Source organism: Equus caballus, chromosome X (assembly GCF_041296265.1).
Source record: "Equus caballus isolate H_3958 breed thoroughbred chromosome X, TB-T2T, whole genome shotgun sequence".
Taxonomy (NCBI): Eukaryota; Metazoa; Chordata; class Mammalia; order Perissodactyla; family Equidae; genus Equus; species Equus caballus.
Genome location: NC_091715.1, coordinates 144,402,485 through 144,421,429, shown reverse-complemented (window position 1 = coordinate 144,421,429; position 18,945 = coordinate 144,402,485). Strand labels below are relative to the sequence as shown.

The 18,945-nt window shown below is 57.0% G+C and overlaps 2 protein-coding genes across 11 annotated transcripts in view; one reads left to right on the top strand and one right to left on the bottom strand.

Moving 5' to 3' along the window:
• Positions 1–1,337: 1,337 nt before the first annotated feature.
• TMEM187 (transmembrane protein 187) lies at positions 1,338–9,625 on the bottom strand. Of its 3 annotated transcripts, none has more exons than XM_023633718.2 (2): positions 9,077–9,625; positions 1,338–2,725 (listed from the first exon to the last, which is right to left on the bottom strand). In XM_023633718.2, exon 2 carries the CDS (start codon positions 2,492–2,494, stop codon positions 1,661–1,663), a length of 834 nt encoding a protein of 277 aa, XP_023489486.1. In that variant the 5' UTR covers positions 2,495–2,725; positions 9,077–9,625; the 3' UTR covers positions 1,338–1,660. The 3 variants fall into 3 exon arrangements, with proteins under 3 accessions (XP_023489486.1, XP_005614689.1, XP_005614690.1); XM_005614632.4 differs by lacking the exon at positions 9,077–9,625 and adding an exon at positions 6,240–6,674; XM_005614633.4 differs by lacking the exon at positions 9,077–9,625 and adding an exon at positions 6,214–6,637.
• HCFC1 (host cell factor C1) overlaps positions 6,980–18,945 on the top strand; it is a 26,013-nt gene continuing 14,047 nt past the window's right edge. For 6 of the 8 annotated variants that reach the window (XM_005614636.4, XM_014729296.3, XM_070257872.1 and 3 more), the window contains exons 1-6: positions 6,980–8,456; positions 14,581–14,729; positions 14,948–15,108; positions 15,733–15,941; positions 17,285–17,369; positions 17,868–17,974. In XM_005614636.4, the coding sequence (XP_005614693.2) occupies positions 8,264–8,456; positions 14,581–14,729; positions 14,948–15,108; positions 15,733–15,941; positions 17,285–17,369; positions 17,868–17,974 (904 nt within the window). In that variant the 5' untranslated portion in view covers positions 6,980–8,263. Of the gene's footprint in view, positions 8,457–9,079; positions 9,099–14,580; positions 14,730–14,947; positions 15,109–15,732; positions 15,942–17,284; positions 17,370–17,867; positions 17,975–18,945 lie in introns of those variants that run through there. The other 2 variants (XM_070257873.1, XM_070257874.1) reach the window with 2 other exon arrangements.

Here is an 18,945-nt window from a genome sequence, read left to right as displayed (position 1 = left end):
CCTCTACTTTACACGTGGGACGCCTGAGACAGCATGGCTTGCCAAGCGGCGCCATGTCCACACCCAGGATCTGAACCAGGAACCCCAGGCCGCTGAAGCGGAACGTGGGAACTTAACCACTGTGCAACTGGGCCGGCCTGCCTTTTTCCTCTTTGGGGGCGTATAGAGCCTCCGAGACAACGAACGTACCAAAGCTGTTTCCCCAAGCGAATGTTGCCCCTGCTCTTCACATGCCTGCATACCCTGCCTCTGGGCCCCAAGGCCTGGATCAGGCCCCACCATTTGCGCAGGCCTTGGGGGAGGAGTAGAGGCTGGTTGGCTGCCGCCCAGGCAGAGGCAATGCTTGTGGGCTCTCACCTGCTGGGTTCTTCAGGTGACAGCTTGGTTTAGACCCACCACCCACCTGAGATGGACAGAACATCTGGTCCAGGTACTCAGTTTCAAAAGCATCTTGGTAGTCATAGCAGCGGCCTGTAGGTCAACCAGGGAGGCTCCAGGGGGAGGGGCCCCAGGGGCCACTGCGCAGAGGCATGTCGGGGGCTGGTCTTGAGAAGCATTCGGCAGGAACAGGCGTCTGCTCTGCTCTGCCCTTGCTTGTCTCTAAAGACCAGATGCCTTTCAGGTTGCAGGGGATGAAGCGGGCTTCTAAAGATACATTAACAAGTGGGAGGAAAGCATGCAGAGGGCATGGCCTCCACGGGTCTGCAGAGGGCAACCCAAAGGCAGAATCCTCAGCATCTCTTGGACCCCAGCGTCACCCCCAGGCTCTCTGGTTCAAACATTGTCATCTGTACAAGAAGCACGCTTTGGGGTTTAAAGATGCCAACTCCAGGGCCCCATCCTGAGATGCCATCAAACATCATGGTTCCTAAGGACCTGGGGTGACAGGAATGCAGGGATCGCTCAGACCATGCTCTGGGTCTCTCTAATGGCGACAGACACACGACACCTGAGAAACCCTAGCTACTAAGGACATCTAAGCCACATGCTGGCTCTGAGGGTAGACCTGCCAAGCAACATTCTATTGAGAATCCAACTTTGGACATTTGTACGTGTTTCTTCATCTAGACGTGCCCTGCTTTGTTCTACAAAGGACCTGAGGTGACGTGGCTTCCATGTGACCTGTGTCAGTCACAGATGTCATGTCATGGTGACATGCTCTGGCCTTCTGATTTCCCCATCAGTCTGCTGGGCTTGTGTTTAATGTGACTCAGTCTCCCTGAACCTAGTCACCTTTGGGGACACTCACCAGTAACCCTGCTGTCACCGGCCTGCACTTATAACCAAGATCCCAAAGCTATTACAAACAACCATTCTCTCTCCAACTGCGAATGTGATGGATTTCTTGGGGTCATTCCCCCCAACATTTTATTTTGAAAAATTTCAAATTACAGAAAAGTTACAAGAATAGTATAATAAACCCCACATCCCCTGAACCTAGATATTTGCTTTATCTCTTTGAAAGTTAAGTTGCAGAGAGTATAACATTTCACCCCTAAATACGGAAGCCCATCACTTTGAAGGAAGGGACAGTCTTCCGTGTAATCACCCTGTCTTCTCACACCCAGGAAACTGAACACTGATGACAGAGTGTCATCTGTTAGTCCATGTCCACGTCGATGGTGGGGGGCAGCGGCTGTAAGTAGCTTCTTTCCATACTTTAATGCATCTTCCCCTCAGGAGGAAGTCTTTGGCGAGTGTTTAAATTTGTTAGAAACAAGAATGCAAAGTGGAACTGGAGCACATCACAGACTTTGGACCAGAAGTGGCCTGTGAGCCGCTGGAAGAGAGGCCACCGTGCGAGCCGACGGTCATACAGCTTAAGAACCACAAAGCCAAGGCAGGAGAGCACACCCAGAGCCAAGTACGTTCCCGAGGAGGTACTGCCATAGCGCCTGTGGGCACGCAGGGCCTGGCCCACAGTGGCTGCGATGTGTACACCCAGCGTGACCTCGAACCCCCAGGGGTGCAGCAGGGCAAGGCCGTAACTGCACAGGGAGAGGCACTCGATGGTGAGGAAGCCCCAGGGCATCCAGCCCCTGTCTAGAAGGAGGCACCAGGCCACTGGCCATGCGAAGATGGGCAAGGTGAGCCACTGGTCGAGCACGGCAGCAGGGCACGTCTGTGTCGCGATCCGCAGCCACTGAACGGGGCCATAGACCAGGGCCATGCCAGCAAAAACGTCCTTCATGTACCGAACCCTCTGCACCTCTACGGGGCGCCCCGGCGCGCTGGCATCTCTCTGTAGCCAGTACATTCCTAGGAGCACATAGGCCACGTTAATGAGCGAGTTAAAGGGCATGGCTAGCAAGGCGGGGAGGCTGGCTACCGGTGCTTCGGCATAGTGCTCATAGCCCACTTGGACGAGGACACCTTGGAAAAGGCCCGCATAGACGGTGGCGGCGCACAGGCAGCTGGCCACAGCCACATGGAAGAGGGCCCGCCCCGACTCAGGCTTCATCTGGAAGCCTAGGTGTGACTCAAGGCAGAGCATTTAAAAGAGCGGCGGCCTCCACGGTTCTTCCAGAATTCAGATAAACAGCTTCTGCCAAACGCTCCTCGGCCTCCCCGCTGAGCCAGCAGCCAGCAGGAAGAAGTCCCGTGATCTCCACGCTGCCCACGAGGCGGCCGCCGCCCGGCCCAGCAGCGTGGCGGGGGCAGGCCAGAGGAAGCCGGGGCTCCCGCTGATTGGCTGGCACGAGCGGAGGAACGTTCTGCCTTTTTCCTTTGTGGTTACAAAAAGAGTGTGGTTAGAAAGAAAACCATCCAAAAAAGAGCCTCCATCTTCCCGACTCTCAGCCTCAGGATCCACCAACAGTTTTCATCAGAAAAACAGTGATCAAAGTGAAGTGATTCCCACAGTATGGACGCCCTCTTATGCAGGGCCTCTAGAATCCTCTCTCCTGACACCTGTGCTGTTCTTCTTTCATCTGTGTGCTATAAAAATCCTGCTCACTGCCCTAGTTCCTTTAGAGTCACTGCATTCAGAGACTTAAACCTTCCCTAGGTCTGCTGTGACAACTCAGAACGGGCTTTCCCACCTCAGTGGCATTAGAAACGTGGACGTCTCCAGGCCAGCCCCAAAGCCCTTTTAACCAAATACCCAGTTGAACTCGAGTCCATTAGCTGTGGTCCGAGTTCTGGAATCCCAGGCAAGGGACGGCATGGCTGTGGCGGTGGAGGAGGGGGAGGGGGAGGAGGGGATAACAAGCATAACAAGCATCTCCCCTCTGCTTGTCAGGTGTGAGGCCAGGCAGCAAGGGCGCCATCCCCCAGGCTTCCTCCCCTCCCCCAAACTGCTGTACAGTCCGAAATCACCTTTCCTTGGCCCACAATAAAACCTTCCATTTCCTGCAGTCACAGAAGCAGACAGACAATTTAGAAACAATGTGGACTTACTGTCAACTGCTTTGTCACAGCCAGCTGTGGTGTGAGTTTGCCTAGTAGCCGAGAAATGTATTAATATAAAAGAGAGAAGAGCAGTGATGCTCTGGAAATGACTCAAAGCCAAGATGGCAGGCAGGCAGGTACGGGAACGAGAGGGACTGTCTGTGTCAAACACCCCCCTACTGTGTCACCTTGGGCCTCAGTCTGCATACCTGTAGAGCAAGGGCGCTATCAGCACCTCCCTCCTGCAGAGTCGTCACAGGGATTAAATGAGTGCCTATCGATGTAGTGCCCTTAGCAGTGGTATTTCGCGCACTTCGAGGCACAGAGCCCCGCCTGCAGGTGGGGTCCCCGAGGGAGGGCGCAGGCTCTGGCTGCTCTCCCTCGGGCCCAGTGCAGACCTGCTCCATTTCAGGTCAGCTCAGCTCCAGCACAGAGCCAGTGCCTCTGCTCCTTTTCCTCGCCCTCACTGGTCCTATTTGCCATTTCACTTCTCAGATGGGCCCTGGAGGCCCACCTGGATTCTCCGGGGAGGGGACTGCTGAGCTTTCTTGCTCCTATTCTGCCTTGGGGGTCTGTTGTTCAGAGGAGCACGAGGCCCAGCATTTCCATGAGTGAAGTGAAGCCCTGACCCCGATTCTGCATCCCCTCGCTGACCACAAGCCTCCATCTCAGCACATGGCACTGCTGCACACCTCCCCCAACCCCTTCCTCTCTAAGGAGCCTCCAGGCCCAGGGGGCCACCCCTCCCCGGGGTTCCTACTTCGGGGCTGACCACTGCTAACGGGATCTGCACACAGCAGCCGCCAGCATCTTCCTCAAGTGCCCCTGGAGTGGCTCATGTCAGCCTCTGCTTAGCACCCTTCAGTGGCCGGCTCTCCACTCCACGCACTATCACGTCCCAACCTCTTGGCCAGACATCAAAGTGCCATTCCCAGGTGGCCCTGCAAGCTCCTCAGGCCCAGTCTGTCCTCCAGCTAGAATGGGACTCTGCAGTCCTCCTTCCCTCCTGTGCCTGCCTGCTCACACCCTCAACTTAGCTGTCATTTACTCTCGGGCGCTTCCCCATTCAGCTCCTGACTCCGGCTGAGACACCAGCTGAGGCCCCACCTGGGCTCTGGGTCCTTCCCTGCACCCATCTGGGGCCTGGCTCCCTGGTGGGAAGTGCCAGGCCTTCGGGGCCCCATGTGGCCCACGCTAGCCTGACCGTCTTGTCTGCCAGCAAGCATGGAGGAGGGCCGGGGCAGGAGTCAAACACTGTCGATAGAGAAAGAGGTTCAGGAAGGGTGTGGAAAGACTCCTCTGCAGCGCCAGGCAGAGTCTGCCTGAGCCCTTGTGCAAGCTGAAAGCGACATGTAACCAAAGCAAACTTCCCGAGTCCACCAGGAAGACCAGGGTGGGTACTTTACGGACTAGCTCCTCCATACCCCCAAACTGCCATGACCCTGGTTACTTGACACTCAAAGTTCTTCGCAGCTTTCCCCGGCACCTGGCACATAAAGGCCTAGGGCTCAACCGCATAGGCCCAAAGTTCTGGGGTCTTCTGTGGAGAAGTCCTGAAAAGCATGACAGTCCCCTGGCTAAGGGATTAAACATGCTCTTTTCAGTCTCCTGCTTCCTAGGGCTATATGCGTCTAAGCAGGAGCCACTGCGACCTGTCACACTGGTAGCTTCTTTGGCCTGTAACATTTATGACAACTGCTTGTTGTGCCCCTGACCAACCTTGCTGCCTTTCTGCAGATAAGGGGATGCCAGCCTAAGGGCTGTAATGTGGGACACCCCCAGCAGGTGAGGTCAACCTGGGCCACTGGATGCCCAAGGAGCCAGGAGCAACCACAGTGATTCCTGAACTCTGGGGAGAGAACTGCTGAACGTGGCCAAGGCCCCCGGTGATCGGCAGCTTGGCTCCCTTAGTTCACAGGGGAGGGACTCAGGGCCAGAGAGATGAGGTGTATAGCCAAGGTCACTTAGGGCAGTTGGTGGCACAGCCACACAGGTGAGGCCTCTTGTCCTACGGCTGTGTCACAGGCCTCTTTGGCCTTTCTCAAACAAATGCTTCCAAATGCATAAGCTGAGACAGAGAATTAAGACATAAATTTGTCGAAAGACGTTATTAAAATATTTTTGATGGGCCGGCCCAGTGGCACAGCAGTTAAGTGTGTGCACGTTCCGCTTCGGCGGCCTGGGGTTCTCCGGTTGACATCCGCGGTGCGGACATGGCACTGCTTGGCACGCCATGCTGTGGTAGGCGTCCCACATATAAAGTAGAGGAAGATGGGCACGGATGTTAGCTCAGGGCCAGTCTTCCTCAGCAAAAAGAGGAGGATTGGCACCAGTTAGCTCAGGGCTAATCTTCCTCAAAAAAACCAAAATTTTTTTGAAATTGTGTCATACGGTAACATATGTGCTTCTTCATTAATAGGTTAAATCACAGGAGCTATGGGCAGGTTGAATAAGTACAGTAACTTCAAAGTAGTTATTTTGCTTGCCAGTACGTCTCGGAATTTAGTTAATTTCAGGCTATCTACAACAAAAGCTGTATGATCTGAAATGATCTGTCATTTCCATTGGTGACAAAGTCACCAGGCTAACGCTCTGCGCTCTGCTGCCTACACAAGTAATTGCAGGAAAGGCCAAATTTCGGCTACAGGCCGGTGAAAAAAAAATGAAAGTAGAAAAATCATCTGTTGTCGCTCCAAGCTCCCGGACATTAGCGCAGGAACCGCGCACTACAGCCTGCGTCCGGCAGTGAGGATGACGGTGCAGCCCAGGCGCCTAGGCGGCCTTCTGCAAGATTTGGAACATGGGGACGACCTGGGTACCCACCTCTCAAGCTTGTTGTGGGAACTTACAGTATTGGCGCGAAAAGGCCAGCGATCACCATCCGGGTATTTTGTTTCTCTCGCTTTGCTAGGGGAAATTCAAATCTCAAAAAAGGGCGGACCCGAAGAGCAGCCGTGCGCCTGCGCGCGGGGCGGGGCGGGAAGCTCTGGGAAGCAAGTGAGGCGAGGCGAGGCGAGGCGAGGCGGGGCGAGGCGGGGTGACGCGAGGTGACGCCGGGCCGCGGGGGACTCTACCGCGCGCGCCTGGTCGGTTCGGGCTCCGCCGGTCGGCCTGACTGCCCACCCTGCGGCCGGCGGGGCGGGAGCCAGAGGGGTCCAGCTCGCGGCGGCGCTGGGCGCGGGTCCCGGCTCACTTTGTTGGGGCGCGGGCGAAGGTGGTGGCGCCCGGGGGCGGAGCTGGCGAGCCTGGGAGCCTGGGAGCCGGGCGCGTCACCGCCCACTCTCGCCCCGCCTCCGGCTCCACCCGCAGCGGACCTCGGGCCGCCTCTCTTGCGGCCACTGAGTGTGTAGAGCGGGAAAACGTCCGCTCCCTGGCCCGAGGCGCGAACTTAATGCCTCCCGTCAACCACTCTCAGCAACCTATGCCCTGTCCCCACTGCTACTTAAAAGCAACTGCTCGGGTGTGTGTCCCCTCTGCGACCCGGGGGACAGTTCCCAAGGGGGGCGGGGCCAAGCTTGTCTGAGGCCTTCTCATCCGGGCATTCCCCAGTTGCCGCAGCCGCCATCTTTGTTTTGTGCTGAAAGTCGCTATTGACGCCCGCGGACGGCCGGGCGAGGGGAAGTGGCAAGATGGCGGCTCCCAGGGCGGAGGCGTGGAGGCACACTGGGGGGGCGCCGCGGGGCTTGGCGCGCCTGCGCCTGACCTGAACGCGGCCTGAGACCAAACCGAGCGCGCAGCGGCCCTGGACCCTCGCCGCGGAGCAGTGCGGGGGTCCTTTAAGAGGTCTCGGCCCAGAGGCAAAGCCGTGCGAGGGCGGGAGGGGGGCAATGACGTCGCCCAACTCCGCCCCCTCGCCCGACCGCCGCCGCCGCCATGTTTAGTTGTTACTTCTTCACACAAGATGGCGGCTCCCAGGGAGGAGGCATGAGCGCCCTGCCGTTACCGCTCCTCCTGCCGTACAGTTGCTACTTCGGGGCCTAACTCTGGCTCTTTGGAGCGGCTCCGGTGGGAAGGAGTCATAAGGAGCGAAGCCAGGATCGGACACTGCCTTGCGTTTGGTTTGCAGTGGAAGAACTGACCCAGGAGGAAGAGAATAGGGGGGAAGGGGGATCTAGTCTCAAGATGGCGGCTCCCAGGGCGGCAGGCGCAGCCTGAGCAGCAGAGGCGGACTAAGGGGAGAGGTTCGAGACCTCACGAGCTGTACGGCGCGAGCCTCCGAGCAGCCCCGGAGAATTGGAGCTCGTTCCACTGGCCTCCGGCGCGCCTCTATTTCTTACGAGTGTCGAAGCTGTCTTGGGACCGGCGGCTGCACTAAGCGCTGGGCGGGGAAGCGGGACGGTCTCAAGATGGCGGCTCCCACAATTGTGGTCTGAGCGCCGGCAGGGCTGGGACAACCGCGGCGCTTGTGGCTCCTTTCCACCCGCCCCGGAAGCCGGCCAGTGCAGGGGACTTGGGGGGTGTGGGAACCGGGCCGGGGCTCCGCCATTTCCGGCGGGGTAGGGCTACGACTGAGGAAGGGAGGAGAGAGAGGCGGCTCAAGATGGCGGCTCCCAGGGCCTCCCGCCCGAGCTTGTAAGCGGGAGCGTCCGGGCAAGTAGTCAGGACGGCGGGACTCGACGGCCTCTAGCTTCTCGGGCCTAGGCGCTCGACGGCTTCGCGAGGCTCTTGAGGACACGGGGTGAGCGAAAAAAAGGGAAAGAGCCAAAGGGAAGGAGGATAGTTAAGATGGCGGCCTCCATGGAGCCGTCCACCGCTGTGTGAGGAACCGCTTCTCCGTGAGAGCTGCCTTAGACGAAAGGGGGTGTGTGCGAGAGGAATTGGGGGTCCCCTTCCCGCTTGGTGACTTTTTTCTACCGCGCCCTTTCCCGGAACCATGGCTTCGGCCGTGTCGCCCGCCAACTCGCCAGCGGTGCTCCTGCAGCCTCGCTGGAAGCGAGTGGTGGGCTGGTCGGGTCCAGTGCCCCGGCCCCGCCACGGCCACCGCGCCGTGGCTATCAAGGAGCTCATCGTGGTGTTCGGCGGCGGCAACGAGGGGATAGTGGACGAACTGCACGTGTACAACACGGGTGAGTGCAAAGCCCGCTGGGTCCTCGGATCTTTCCCTCCCTCCATCTCCTCCCTCTCCCTCCTTTTTTTCCCTCCCTCCCCTTCTCTCCTCCCTCTCCGCCCTCGTCCCGCTCCTTCCTCCCTCCCTCCCTCCCGCTCTCTCCCTGTTCTCCATGCCTCTCTCTTCCTCGGCACCGATCTGCTTTCTTCTCCCCTCCACGACCCTTTGCTCTGCCCGGCTTCTTTGCTTTTCCCTTCTCTTTCTCCCGTTCTTAGCCTCCCTGACTCTCCTGCGTTTGAGGGATGCTTTTCATTATTGGAGTCGAACCCTGTAGCCCGGCTCGTGAGGGGGCGGGGGTGTCGCCAGCAGTGGTGACTTCAGACATACACCGTTAGCCCGCCGGGCGGGCGGATGCGTCCCTTTGGCGCAGGCAGAGTCCCACCCCCTTCCTCCTCCCTCCTCCCTCCTCCCTCCTCCCTCCTCCCACCTCCCTCCTCCCACCTCCCTCCTCCCTCCTCTCTGCGCCTGCTGCGCTCTTCCTCATCTTTAGCGCTCATTCGGGAGAAATGACAACTTCGAAATTACAGATTAGTTGTCTATCCCGAGAAAAGGGGGAGAGTTGAGCAACCTGGTCCTGACCTCTGGCGAGTTGTGTGCCTCGGTGGGTAACCGTCTCCCAGCGTGTGCAGGAGGCTTGGGGACCCAAGGCGTTGCTGCCTCCCCCTTTCGGCATTTACTTCTGCAGTGTCTCTCTTCAAATTGGCGGTCTGATGTAGGAGGTGAATTCCAGTGGCCCCGCAGCGGGCCAGATGGGCCCTGACTCTTCTCTTCTGTGAGGCTGAGGAGGTTGCCCTGCCCATTTTCATGCCTCCCCCAACTGCAAGGCCTCATTGATTGCGAGGAGCGGGACTCGATGGTAGACTGCAGGCGGTGGTGTGCCTCTGTCTCGGGAGATGGTGTGCGTGCTGGCTTGTCTTCTGCTTCTTGGCTGGTGTCCTTGCTAGGTCTCTAGGGCTTGGCCACATCCTCCTGCAGCTCCTCCCTCATGGTGGCCACTTGGCCTGAGTTGCACAACTATCACCTTGTTGGCCGGAGCTGCCTGTTGAATGGATGCTGGCCCATTGCCCCTCGCCTTGCTGGGAAGGCGGGCCTAGGTGTATGTGGGCCTGTGTACCTTCTGTTCTGGCTGAGAGCCTGAGAGACTAAGGCGTGGCCCGCGAAAGCCTGCCCCCGCCCCCTCAGTGGTCTTGTAGGAGGCTACCCTCCCCAGCGGGGAGATGCCCCCATTTGGGTTGGTGGTGGTCAGGGGCCCTCTTCCCCACTTGCCATCACATCTGGCAAGCTCCTTTTGCTCCAGGTCCATCCTCTCCCAGGGTTCTGGCAGTAGCGACTCCTTCAGTATGGGTACTGTTTCCCAGCTTTGAGGTTGCCCTGGAGCTGGGAGCTGGCAACCGAGGGAGAAGTTGGTTGGGGTGGCCAGGGTTGGAGCTGGGCTCTTGGTTGGGTGCTTCCCATCTCTGCCCCCCCACCCCCACCCCCACCCAGAGAGTACAGTTTTCTCTGCACCTTATAGGTTGTCGCACTACCAAGTTGACTTTCGAAGCCTGGCAGGTTGCTGGTGACCCTTTGCCTTCCGAGTCTCAGCACCTGTTGCCTCCAGCGAGGCCGGGCTGGTTTTGGTGGTGCTCTGTGCCAGCTCAGACAGCTGTGGTGGCAGCAGTTAGCCCAGTAAGGTAAGGCCGAGGGGCAAGGCTGTTTTTAGAGAGGCTGTTACCCTGAGCAGAACCTCCTAGACTCCTTGGACCAACTTTGTTCTCATAAGGCCTGGAGCAGGTTCCTTGGCAGGGAAACACGACTTTTAGAAAGTAGGGCAGGGGCCTAATTACCATCAGCTCCAAAGTCCGCTCCTTCCTGGGGCTTCTACAGCATATTCGCTGGTTGATTAAAATGAACTGACCACTTTGGCCTTGATACGTTCCCTGTCTGCAAGGACGTGTTTTGTAGTAGAGAGTAGCCCGCCTTCCAGAAGGCTGCAGTCTGGCTTCCTCCAGGGTGGCAGTTCGGAAACTGCCCTGTTCACCTCCTTTGTGACTTCTCAGGAGAGGGGCTAGCAGGCTCTACTCCCTGCTCCTCACCCAGCATTGACACGTTATTTGACAGAGCAGGAATTTGTCCAGTATCTGGTGTCCTCTCGCCTCGCCGTGCTGTGAGATTCTGTTGTTCGTGGGAGAGACAGGGCTTAGTGTCGCCCCTCTTCCACCAGTGGTGGCATGGATCCTGTCATCTTTGGCTGCCTCCCGCTTAGCTTTGTTTTGTCTTAAGTGAGGTCGGAGCATATTGTCTTTATGCCTCTTCTCTCGTACTTTTCCTTCTGCAGGATTAGTGCTCAGAGAGGCTCGCCCTTTGGGGAGAGAGCTGATTTGGAAGCATTGTCTGTTACTAAGATAAAAGGCTTTAAGGGGCGCGTGCATGCTTCACTGTCTTGGTTAGCTCAACGATCTGGGGGTGACCTGGGGGTGACGGGGCTGGGAGGTGGCAGGTGTGCACTCGAAGGGCGGGGTGTGTCCTTCCTTTTTGGCAGCAGTCACCACAGTGGCTGCAGGACACTTGGCTGGCCTTTGGGAGGTTTTAGGGTAGCTACTGTCCTTGACCTCAGGGAATTTTATTTCAACATAGCAAAGCGGATTACCCAGAGGACTGGAGCAAAAGGATTCCGAGTGCTGGCAGGGGGTGTGCCCTGGCAAGGAGAGGGCGTGACTGGTCCCCCAACCAGTTGCCCAAGGCTGGTCTGCCTCACCGGTTCTTTAATGTCCCTCAACTGTTACAGCTGGGAGGAGCCTTGGAAAATATCTAGTGAAACTTCCTTGTTTTTGCACATGAGGAAACTGGGGCCTGAGAGGGGAAGTGACGAGCCCAGGGTCACCCTACCACTTGGTGGCGGAGTTGGGCGGGAGTACAGACCTTCACAGAGACTGTCGGGCTGTCTCTTCCTTCAGTTAACAGGTGCAGGCCACTACCTTGGAAACTCCCCCAGTTCCTCCGTCCCTGTAGCTAATTGGTCAGTAAGTTGAGCCTGTCTCCAGTCTGTTCACCCTCCATTCGGGGCCCTCCCCTCTTCTCACTCAGCTCTTGCGCTCACTTCCTGATTGGCCCTGCTAGTTTCATTTGTTAGGAAATCCTGTTCACCCCTCAAGACCTAGCCCCAGTGTCGCCTCTTCTGAGAAGCCCCCTCCCCGTAATCGCCCCTGCTCTGTGCTCCTCGGGCTCGCGCTTGGTGCAGAGTTCTTGCCGGCGTGGGAGGAGGGCACTGCAGTCTCCCTACAAGATAGGGACTTCGAGGACTGGCGCTGGCTCCTCTCTGCCTCCCAGCCCCTGGCACCGCATCTGCCACACAGGCGGTGCCCCAGCAGGACAGAGCAAGCAAAACAGCAGCTGGTGGTGTCTGACCGGCCCTCCACCATGTGGGTATAGGTCTCCAGGTGGTGACATGTAGAGTTTGATGGGATGGCAGCAACCACCTGTCCTGCCCCTTCCCAGGCCCCTCAGGAGGACACGTTGGCAAAGCGTGGAAAGGCACGAGGGGAGCTGATAAAACACGGAAGCTGGGGCTTTGGTCTTGCTGAGGAGGGAGAAGGTGGAGTCGTGCTTCTGGTCATCCCATGAAGGGTCCCGTGTGCCGTCAGCTTCCTTTCCTCAAACCCTCCTCCCAGCTGAGAGCAGAGACAAGCGAGAGCATACCTAGAATGAGGGACCCAGAGGTTGAGTTACAGGACACCCTGCTGGGTGAACTAGAGATCATGGGATTAAGGGACAGTTGAAAGCAGTCGTTGTATTTAAGAGATGGTCGCTTGTGCCCTCTCAGGGGCAGGACTGGGACCGCGTGTGAAACAAAGAGAGGCAAGCTGCGGCTTCATACTATAAACTGTACTGCCCGACAGACTGCTCTTGACAGGGTGCAGAGAGCAGAGCCCCTGCCTTGCCTGGAGTGTTCTAGAACGAGATCAGCCTCTCTTGGGTACCATAGAATGAGTTGGTGATCATGAGCTCTGGGGACATCACAGGTCATTTCCAGCCTGGCCAGCTGGCTCAGTGATCAAAGTGTGATGGGGGAAGCTGTGGGGTGACCTCACTGGCTATGCAGCTTTGTCCCAGTGCTGACCGATGGTCCCTAGTGGCCCCATAACCATGTGTGGCAGCCATGAGGATGCTCAGGTGAGCGAGGGCAGCAATGGCTTCCCTGTACGTGGGGCCCTTAGGTGGGCATCTAGCGATCACTTTAAGTTGGTGACGAGATTCTTGTCTCTCTGTCTGTTTTGCTCTGTGACCTCAGGTAAGTTGCTTCCCCTCCTGGACTCCACTTCTTTATCAGTTGAGGGAGGTTGGCTGAGGTGATTAGAGGTTTCTTTCAGCTTTTACCCTGGTAACCTTGGATGAACCTTCTTCCAGGGCTCCCAGGAGGCTTTCTCTCCCCATTTTGCAGGGGTGACTTGCCTCGGCATGGAAAGCTCCTGCTTCTCTTGGTTTGTGTTTGCACTAGGGATGAGAAGGAGGTGGAGGGCTGGCATGTGGGTGCGCTCGTGCATGCGTGCGTGTGGCCGGCAGCACAGCTTTGCACCTCTAGTAGGAAAATGGCAGAGGAGAGGAGAGGTGAGTCAATGCCAGGCCTCCTGAAGGCCCAGTGACTCCACTAAACTGTGGAGTTCCAAACTACCCTGTGGAAGTGGGGAGCAGGAAGTGAGGGTGCACTGTTACCCTGGGAAAGGCCTTAAGGAGATACTGATGTGCTTTTAGATGAGGGCAGGCCTTTTGGCTACGGTGCGTGGTGGGCCTCGGGGGTGACAACCTAGGACTTGGGTCACCCACCATGAGGATCGGAAGGGCGGCTGAGTATCAACAACCAAGTGTGTGCTTGTGCAGAAAGGCCGAGAAGCAGTGAGTAGCTGGGGCCTCCTAAGGCCCTCCCCATGGGAATATCCTGAGTCCTAGTCAGACCCCAGGGTGTGCTCTTTTCACACCCAGGTCCCTTCCCCACCTGCCGGCTCCTCAGTCCCAACCTACTTGGTCACATTTGACCAAAAACTGATTTAGGGGCATGGAATCAGATTTGTATCTGGCCTCCAGTTTGAGGTTTTTGGAGGGAATGTGGCATATCCTTTAGGAAGCAGCCCTTTAAATAGTGCGTAGTGCAAGAGACGCCTCAAAACAGGAGGATGGTTGCCCCATGGCTTTCCTGGAAGTCTTGGCATGGCAACTTTGAGGGGAGTTGAACTCAAGGATGTGGGAGCCTGAAACGAGGGTGAGCCGTGGATCTAGCTGAAGGCCGAAGGCCGGGCCACCAGGTCCTGCCTGGCTTCTGATTTACCCTTTTCCTCGGTGGCCTCCCCACCCCACCCCCAGCTACAGGTGATGGACTTTGGGGAAGCTTCTGTGGCTGGCGGAGGCTGTGATGCTGCCACAGAAGCTCATGCTACTGCTGCCACTTCTGGCTCTTGAGAATTTTCTGGAGCAGTGTGGGCGTGGCATAGGGGGAGAGGCGATGTGGACCATCACCTAGGAGATGCAAGCAGAGATTGAGTCTCACCCGGGTGGCTCTCTCAGCCAGCAGGCCGGGCTGCCTCGGCTGGCCTCCCCCGCCTGCTCACTGCCTGCTGCTAGCACCTGCAGGAGGGAGGGCCCCTGCCCGTGCCGGTTGCTCTTTTGGCCACTTAAAGGTGTAGCCGTGGGCCCACGAGAGGAGGAGCACAGGATCACCAAGAGGATGTTTTGGGTGTTGGAAGTTTCTTTCCAATGACCCACCAAGTAGTAGTGGAAGAAAGTTGGTAGCCACATTCCCAGAAGCTGATGAGTTGTCTTGGTCAGTGAATTCCTGCTTATGACAGTCTTGACAAGAAGCAGGGTGATCACAGGTTGCTTTGAGGTGGCCTCTGAGGTCGAGGGGTTTGGAAGATGGCTTAGGTAGAGGGCTGGCACTTGAACACCGAAAGGAGAGAGTCCCGCAGCCTTGGGAAAAGAGGCGCTGTCTCAACCCCTCCTTTCTCGGACCACATTTTGAAGGCTGGTGGATTTGGGGAGTGGGAGAAGTGTGGGCTCTGGTTCTGGGAGCTCCTGAGGTGTTCTGACTTCTATTTCCTTTTGTTCTCCAGCAACTAACCAGTGGTTCATCCCGGCCGTGAGAGGGGACATCCCTCCTGGGTGTGCAGCCTATGGCTTTGTGTGCGACGGGACTCGCCTCCTGGTGTTTGGTGGGATGGTGGAGTATGGGAAATACAGCAATGACCTCTATGAGCTCCAGGTAATGGCCCCGCTGTGCTGCTTATGGTAGTTGCTGGGGAGCCAGGGGCCGGGTTGAGGCAGGAGAGAGGAGGTGGAGGGGGCTGCTTAAGAGATTGCCTAGGCCATCCTGAATGTGCCAGCCTCACCCTGACCAGCTCCTCACTACATGACAAATGGCCCAGGCCCCCACGGCGGCCAGCTCATCCCCGATTCAATCGTCATGTCTTCCTTTTGCAGGCAAGCAGGTGGGAGTGGAAGAGACTCAAAGCAAAGACACCCAAAAACGGGCCCCCTCCATGTCCTCGGCTTGGGCACAGCTTCTCCCTTGTGGGTAACAAATGCTACCTGTTTGGGGGTCTGGCCAACGATAGCGAGGATCCCAAGAACAACATTCCCAGGTGAGACTTTGTTCTCTTCATGTGGAATCCCACAAGCATAGCTGTGCTTGCCCACGTGCCAGCCAACCCCACCGTGCCAAGTCCCTTTCCTTTGTGAACCGAGAGGGTGGCAGTAGGTGCCCTCTAAGGAGCTTTCCGGCTCTGAGGTCTCTAATCCTGAGGTGGCCTCGTGGGAGGAGGGCTGGGCCAGGAAGTAGAAACCCACTTTGCCGTGGGCTGATGCCTACTCCTCAGAGCACGGGTAGAGCTGGTGCTTTCCTTCTCAGCCTCCGCTGCCTGCAGGCTTAAGGATGGGTGTTTTCCAAGGCCAGCGGCCCATGGCCTTTCTGAAATCTGGAGGTAGTCCTGAACCAGCACCTCCTCTTCCCCTGGGAGGCCCTCATTTAATACCCAGTTTTGTGTGCAAGACAGCCCAGCCCCATTCCCCTGCTGCTCTTGGACTCCCATTCATCCTCAGGAGCTTCTGGCAGCTCCTTCTTGCAGGCGAGGGTAGAATAACTTGGAGTTCATGTGGCCTTAGCCCCCTTTGTCTCCCAGGGACCCCACGGTTTGCCCATAGATGCTGATGAGGCCTCTGGCGCATGCAGTGGTTGCGGCTTGCCATATCTGACCTTTTATCTCGAGGTACCTGAATGACTTATACATCCTGGAATTGCGGCCAGGCTCTGGAGTGGTAGCCTGGGACATCCCCATCACTTACGGTGTCCTGCCCCCACCCCGGGAGTCACATACTGCCGTGGTCTACACTGAGAAAGACAACAAGAAGTCCAAGCTGGTGATCTACGGGGGAATGAGTGGCTGCAGGCTGGGGGACCTCTGGACCCTGGATATTGGTAAGATGTGGGCGTGGCTGCTCCACTGGCCTCACAGCAAAGCTAGTCTGCTGGGCGACCAGCGTGGGACGGTGAGGTGGGGCTCTTGGGAAGAGGGAGCATCGTGCTTAGCTCCTTTGTGTTGTCATGGTGGAGTAGGGGCAGGACCCTGTGATCAGTGATCAGACTGTACCAGGAGTAGTGTACCCTGGTCTGTCACGGTCAGATGGGATCAAGAGGCCGTAAGATCTCTAGGGGCTACTTGGGCTGATAACTAGGTGGAGTGTCAAGAGTAGTTGACGGAAGTTCGGGTGTTTGACTTGAAGAAGGCTGAGGGGAGAAGATGGCTGATGACATGTCTCTGGAGGGTTAGCCTGTTCTGTAGATCAGTGTCAGCACTCAAAAGAAAAGTTTATCAGGGGCCGGCCTGGTGGTGTAGTGGTTAAGTTTGCATGCTCTGCTTCGGCGGCCTGGGGTTCACAGATTCAGATCCCGGGCGTGGACCTAGCACTGCTGGTCAGAACACACTGTGGCGGCATCCCACATAAAATAGAGGAAGATTGGCACAGATGTTGGCTCAGTGACAGTATTCCTCAGGAGAAAAAGAGGAAGATTGGCCAGAGATGTCAGCTCAGGGACAATCTTCCTCACCAAAAAAGAAAAGAAAAGTTTATCATGAGTGGAGTTCCCAGCAGCACGGTGCTTCTGGACACAGTCTGTACACGGTGGAGGTGGTGTGGGGATGAACACATTTTGTGGAGAGTAGGACACAAAGCAGCGTGCCTTGAGGATTTGCTCACCACCCCTACCCCCATTCTAAGAGCAGTGCTAGCTCCTAGCAGGTGCTCAAAAATATTCAAAGAGGGGCTGGCCCCGTGGCCGAGTGGTTAAGTTCGCATGCTCCGCTACAGTGGCCCAGGGTTTCACTGGTTTGGATCCTGGGCGCGGACATGGCTCCACTCATCAGGCCACGCTGAGGTGGCTTCCCACGTGCCACAACTAGAAGGACCCACAACTAGGGTATAGAGCTATGTACGGGGGGGATTTGGGGAGAAAAAGCAGAAAGGAAAAAAAAAAAGATTGGCAACGGTTGTTAGCTCAGGTGCCGATCTTTAAAAAAAAAAGAAAAGAAAAGTGTTCAAAGAGATGCCCTTGGCAGGAGGGTGAACACAGCTTGGGAGAGGCTGGAACCTGGTGATCTGAGGGCCTCCCACGGGCTGCAGAGAGGCCAGGCATGAAATTCTTGCACTGGGTTGGCACCCGCCATCCAGAGCCTTCCCCGCATCTGGGAAACATCTTCCTGATCGCAGGGCGTGTGTCTGATCCAGTGTGGGTAACCCTCCTTTCTCCATCACTCTGCACAGAGACTCTGACATGGAATAAGCCCAGTCTCAGCGGGGTGGCGCCACTTCCTCGAAGTCTCCACTCGGCCACGACCATAGGAAACAAGTGAGTAGTTGGCCATCGCTTTTCTCTTCCTTGCTTGCCCCTGTACCCACCGGACTCTCAGTTTGGTTCTAGCAATCCCTAAGGCCTGAGAAGGCTTTTTCTGGCTGGGCTGGCATTTAGCAGCCCCGTCTTTCCATTACAATCCTGGGGGACTGAGAGAGGGCAGACTCAGGATAGAGGGGCACAGAGTGTTCTAGATCCTGTACACGAGCAGCTGGGTGTTTTTGTCAATGCCAAGGTTCCCAAAGTGAGTATAAAACAGCGGGGCCTGAGGTGAGTTTTAGGTGAGTGGTTCCTCATGGTGGAGGTGACACAGTTCTTGTGAGGGCTGAGCCACCAAGTAGGAAAAGGCCTCGTCAGGAGCTTCGTGCTTCCTGGGGGTCACTCCTGGGGAGAGTTAGGGGACCAAGCTTGTTTAGAACTTTCTGGATGGAAGAGGTGGCCTCTAGCTTGCACCTCCTCTACAATCCTCTCCTACTCTTCCCTCCCTCGTCCCAGAATGTACGTGTTTGGTGGCTGGGTGCCTCTCGTCATGGATGACGTCAAAGTGGCCACACACGAGAAGGAGTGGAAGTGTACCAACACACTGGCTTGTCTCAACCTGGGTATGGCCTCCTCGGGCTCGGAGTGGCCTGCGGAGGGCTGCGGGAGGCTGGCCCTCCTCGGCCCCGAGAGCTGTGTCGGGTGTGCAGGGAGCGAAGCTTCTTCTAAGGCCCATGCCTGGCAAATGTACCAGAAGTAGCCACTGGTCAGAGCGCTCTGAGGGACGCTCCTCCTTTCCATTTTCTGAATAGGCTCTTCCCACATGTGGTCCAACACGTGACCGGACACAAGCACGCCAGCATGCCGGCGCAGGGCCTCCCTCCTGCCCCGCTCTGCTCCTCAGGCAGCCACTTCGGTGGCTCCTCCTCCGCCCTGCAGGGGCTTTTCTATGTAGACAAGCCTTGCCTATAGGTTCCTTTAAAAACAAACAAACAAGCCGGCAGCCCGCTCTCCATGGCGGTGCGGCACCTGGCCTATTCCGTTTACTCTGTCTTGGAGACCATCCACTCCTGCACGGCGAGCAGCCTCATTCTTTTGAATTGCTTTCGTGGTGTCGAAACTTGCACAGACCCTGCTCCGTGAGTATCCCTGCATTGTTCTCACCCACGTGCAAGTGTGTTTGAAAGGTAAAAACCTAGAGGTAGAATTGCCATCAAAAGGATGTTGCCGAGCTGCCCTGCACGGAGGCTGCACCCACATAGACGCCCCTGGCGGTGCCGGCACCGGCCGAGCATTCGCTCCTCACCAAGCCTATTGGTGATTTGAGTCTCCCCGTGGGCCAGCCCCTGCCCCCGGCTCGCCTTGAGCCTGGTTGCAGTGGGCATAGAAACCAAACTGCCAGGCCCCTCCCGGGTTCAGTTTGCATTTCTCTTGTTTTGAGCAAGGGTGTGTATTTTCTCTCTGATCCTTGTCGCCTTTCCGTAACTTGCGTTCCTCTTTGCCCGTCTCTCTATAGGCTCTTGTGTTGTTTGATGTGCAACAAGTGAAGCCTTTGGCTGTGCGTTTCAAGGAATTTTCCCAGTTTCTACTTCGT